At 42.9% G+C, this 4,320-nt stretch overlaps 3 protein-coding genes across 3 annotated transcripts; 1 reads left to right on the forward strand and 2 right to left on the reverse strand.

Annotated features, from left to right (window-relative positions):
• Nucleotides 1-1,668: 1,668 nt before the first annotated feature.
• PHALS_03762 (RxLR-like protein) lies at nucleotides 1,669-2,528 on the forward strand (the record flags this gene model as incomplete). Its single annotated transcript, XM_024718040.1, has 2 exons — nucleotides 1,669-1,876; nucleotides 1,957-2,528. The coding sequence occupies 2 exons, from the start codon at nucleotides 1,669-1,671 to the stop codon at nucleotides 2,526-2,528; spliced, it is 780 nt and encodes a 259-aa protein (XP_024583478.1).
• A 64-nt stretch (nucleotides 2,529-2,592) lies between these two features.
• On the reverse strand, nucleotides 2,593-3,504 carry PHALS_03763 (isopentenyl-diphosphate delta-isomerase; the record flags this gene model as incomplete). Its single annotated transcript, XM_024718041.1, has 4 exons — nucleotides 2,593-2,886; nucleotides 2,955-3,099; nucleotides 3,161-3,293; nucleotides 3,363-3,504. The coding sequence occupies 4 exons, from the start codon at nucleotides 3,502-3,504 to the stop codon at nucleotides 2,593-2,595; spliced, it is 714 nt and encodes a 237-aa protein (XP_024583479.1).
• A 239-nt stretch (nucleotides 3,505-3,743) lies between these two features.
• On the reverse strand, nucleotides 3,744-4,109 carry PHALS_03764 (mitochondrial import inner membrane translocase subunit tim16; the record flags this gene model as incomplete). The annotated part of the gene is made up of 1 exon (XM_024718042.1): nucleotides 3,744-4,109. The coding sequence occupies one exon, from the start codon at nucleotides 4,107-4,109 to the stop codon at nucleotides 3,744-3,746; it is 366 nt and encodes a 121-aa protein (XP_024583480.1).
• Nucleotides 4,110-4,320: the final 211 nt, after the last annotated feature.

The raw sequence follows: 4,320 nt of genomic DNA on the forward strand, positions 1-4,320 counted from the left end.
TACCACAGCCACGTCGGTCCTGAAATTCGTGACGATGTTCAATTTCACGGCAGCGCAAATACTCTAGACAATTGAACTTGTTGTTGGGCTCTTCATTGCAATCGTCATCCGCCCAAGCTGGTCATTTGATACCAGGGTTTGACTCAGTGCGAAAGCGCCGTTCGGCGTGGATTCGGAGCATCATCCATGTTCGATGATGGTGAAAGTGCCTTCGCACCCTCGGATGGAGGTGCGGTTTTGCTCTGCGCTCGTCGTCGGCATAAGTCGTCTTCGACGCGGTCATTTTATGTGGGGTCATGAATGACCAAGTCTCAGAGTCAGAGAAAGTTTGCAGAAAGTTCGAAGACAGTATGGGTAAACTCACTTTTGAGTGGGGTGGTGGGATGATGTAAACCCATTACAACTGCTGTGTGAACCACATAATTTTGTTTGTTGTTAACATTTACGATATATCTTGCATAGTTGTATATGTTTTATCAATTTAGGGAAGATTTAAGGCCTATTATCCAAAATAAATGTCACTTCACCTTTTCCCCCTCGTTCGCCAAAATCGACTGTTGGTGAAAGTGAAGAACACGCGGTGAAGCGTGTTAGCAATTTAAGTCTTCCTCACTAAGTGCGTGTATACGGACGGGCCGTTCCCGTTACACTTCGGCATCCAATCCTGGTAGTCACTTCTCACAGCTGATGAACGAATCAAGGCAAGCGATTACCGCATCTGACCTTTAAAGCCGCGAGTTTTCTGATCTCCTCGAAACCAAGACTTGACATGAACTTGTGTGTCTTGTTGTCCGGAAACAGGTACTCGAACATCTCATTTGTATCCTCGCAGACGATCGAGTCCTGTCATGACTCGATCGTGAAGTTGACTACAAGTGCTACCAAGTGCAACAAGGTTACCGTGAACTTTGTAAAAAAGCCTAGTCTCAAAAAATGCTGGCTTATAAGCTGTAACCAAGACCAGTACCGAATATTTTTTGTTTGCTTTGCCATATATTTTCCGAGACTGAAACCAAGAATATACGTTTTACCATATCTCACAATAGTACAGACTTTATTCCTCGACGTGCTGCAAGCTGTCCCGTAGTCCCGACATCTTCTTGAATAGCGATATTTTTGCACTTTTAACTATCACAGTTAAAAGTGCAAAGTGAATCTCGTATAGTATACAATACTATACAGTATTGTATAAATGTACAGTAAGTGTAATTTCTTCGTAACAGTCCATTACTTTCTTGGTTACACTGTACAATTGTACGAATAAAATATTGTACAATTGTACGAAATTCACATAAACTGATGTGTAGTTATAGATATTCGGAAGTAGTATTACAGAAGACGATGGGACTCCGTATTCGAGAGATCCGTGGTACATTTACTAACAACATTGGTCCCTCTGGGTTTTATACAATAGCGTGTTGTGCACCGTAAAAATAGTGTAGTTTGCATAAATGGAGGGTACTCAAACACACAATCCCGTTCCAGCAACGGTATTTTTTCTTTCATTTGATTACAAAGAATTAAAATATTAGAACAAGTGGTTTTAGCGGTGTTATAGTTTCGACTCTGGGATTTTAATTTGGTCGATGAAGACGAAACTTCTTTTGCAATCTTATTTGTGAAAAGGCTTAGATCATGCAGCAAAGATGTGCACAGTCAGTATGGCTGATGGTCTTGTGGTTCACTGCAATACTTTTGTCGGCTGCACGCGTTGAAGCGATGCAAACTAATGTATCGAGCATTTGCTCGCCATCCGACCCAAGTCCTCTCGTCGTGAAAGGATCTATCACATATGTTTGTGTTAATGTTAATGATAAATACCGTACGCTTTTTACGCCTATTGCCGACAAATTCATCGTGTTACGCATCAGCGATTGTGAGTTTTACCAGCAATTAATTCGTTGAGCTTAATTTATGATCCAGCTTGGCATTTTTCACTGTTTTAATGTACTGCAGCGTGGAATGATACTCGTATCGGTGCTAACCCTTCAGGGGCATTTGTTACAGTGTCGAGTCTAAAATATCGGACAAACTACAAGTTATATTCGTCGACTTCCAAAGGCCGGCTGTCTCCTTACATGACTGCTATCATATCTGTCAAGATGGGCGTTGTACAGGGCGTAAGCTGGGACGAAGGTTGTTACTTTTGCACTGCAGATATGTGTGACTATAACCTTTTCTCAAAACCCGAAGAAACGGCAATGACACGTTTGAGTGGTCAAGGCAAAACTTGCTATACCTTCGTTGACAATTGCTCAGCCACTAACGCATCGAAGTTGAGTATAGCTGTTGGAGACGGCAGCATCGCTGGATCAAACGCCACTGTGAGCGGTGCCAACACGTCCGCTCAATGCGATATCACTGTCTACCTGGGATGGACTGGCACAGACAAGTATGGAGAGTATTTAGGAAGTGCATCACTTCGAATGTCTCAATTCTCAAAGTATTCAATCGGATCATTTTTCTCGAGCATTGGCGCCAGTTTATCTAAGTTGGCCCCAACTAGCCGTAGCGATATTGCAGCTTAGGCTATACCGAATATACTTCTTGAGCGGTCCGTATTGAGTCAAAAGAAAATAATGTGCTTCAATTTCAGAATAAACTCGCTGATGTCGGACAAAAATCGTGGATCGATCGATTTAAGCTATCGTTTTCTAGCACTGCATCCAGATTATCCCACCAGTGCGGCAGCAGATCCGAACAGATGAGGCGAAACCATGGCGAAAAACTTCGCGTAGGATCATCGAGAAGTGTCGGCAAGTGTTCACGAGTAACAAAATCGACCTGCTCAACCTCGTTCTTGTTTAAATTGTTCAATGGCACCACGCCACGTGCGAAGAGAATATGATCCATCTCGTACTCCGTCCAATTAGCGTCGGATGAGGCCTAAAAGTGTCAGCGATCTGAATCAATAAAAGCCTTGAGCTAATATGCTATAAGCCATTACGAAATACCTTGTACATGACCTTTGAGACGAAAGAAATATCGTCAACTGTAAATGTAGAGGTTGGAATACCGAGCTCATGCTCTAGCTTTCGAATAGCTGCACGCTTGACGCCAATACCATCTTTCAACTCACTTTCAGTATACAGCGGATGACTGAACAGTGCAAGACCAGTCAAATCTGTCTCTATGCTATACAAGAAATCGCTAACATGACCTGCAACAAGAGTTGGCCCAAAAGCCTGGAAATGTGATTTTCTTACGTGCACGCTTCTGAATGAGCAGCTCATTTTTTGGATTGAAAACAAAAATACTGAATGCACGGTGCAGCACACCGTCGTGTATATGTGCTGTACGCACAAAAATATAGAATTGGTGAGTCTGTCACCCAGTCAAGAGAGCTCCACTTATATATATACCGTCTTTCTTGCTGATGGGCCCCAAAACGTTATCCTGCTGATCCACCTGCACAATCCATTCCTTCATGTATTGCAACTGCTCAGCGTCAACGCCTGCCGTAATATCATCAAAAGTCTGTCGACCTAGTGAGCTGAAGGCCATAGTGTTGGTGCGCACTGCTCTTAAGCGGGAGAAATTTGTCCACATATTCGTCAACGTCACGGTTAAATTATTTATGACCAATTAGGTAAACGTTATCAAAGCGTCTTTGTAAGATATCTATCGCTAGTCTACCTGACTATACTATTCTGTCTTCTGGATTGCCGATAGATTAAAGTATCAACGAGCCCGCCGATTTTGGTCGACTAGCAGCGCACCCAACATTAGGCTAAACAGCCTCTCTAACGTTTGAAGTCATCCTCGTCCAGATTTTGGCGCTCAAGCGCCTCTTTTGCTCGGTAAATCTTAGACTGTATGTAAAAGGAGCCGCCTTTTGCCGGGTCATTCGCTTCAAAATATCTTTTAAATTGTCGTTGAACATCCTCCAATGATGGGGCCGGACCACTAACGGGAAAGTTGAGAATCTCACGAGCCTGCTGAGTGGACATTTGATTTTTACGCACTACTGCCTTGGTCTTCATGGCAGCAGCGTTACCTGAGCGCGCGTTTTGGACTGCTTGTTGGTAGGCGTGTACAAATGCCTTAGACACGATGCCCGCACCCATGACAACAACCTGCGCAATAATTCTACCCAGAGGTCCCGACATGCTTTGCTTCTTTGCTCACCCTTCAAATTACAAAATCGTATTTAAAGAGAAAAAACAATGGACGGCAACGTTGAATAATATATGAGAGAATAAAAAAAATGCCCCAACTTTTGCCACATATCCCAACTTTTCAAAAAATAAAAAAAATACACAAGCACGTAAATTATCACCGGGGAGCCGTAATATTACACAACAGAAGATGTTTGTATTA

Source organism: Plasmopara halstedii (genome assembly GCF_900000015.1).
Source record: "Plasmopara halstedii genome assembly, contig: Scaffold_2386, whole genome shotgun sequence".
Classification (NCBI taxonomy): Eukaryota; Oomycota; class Peronosporomycetes; order Peronosporales; family Peronosporaceae; genus Plasmopara; species Plasmopara halstedii.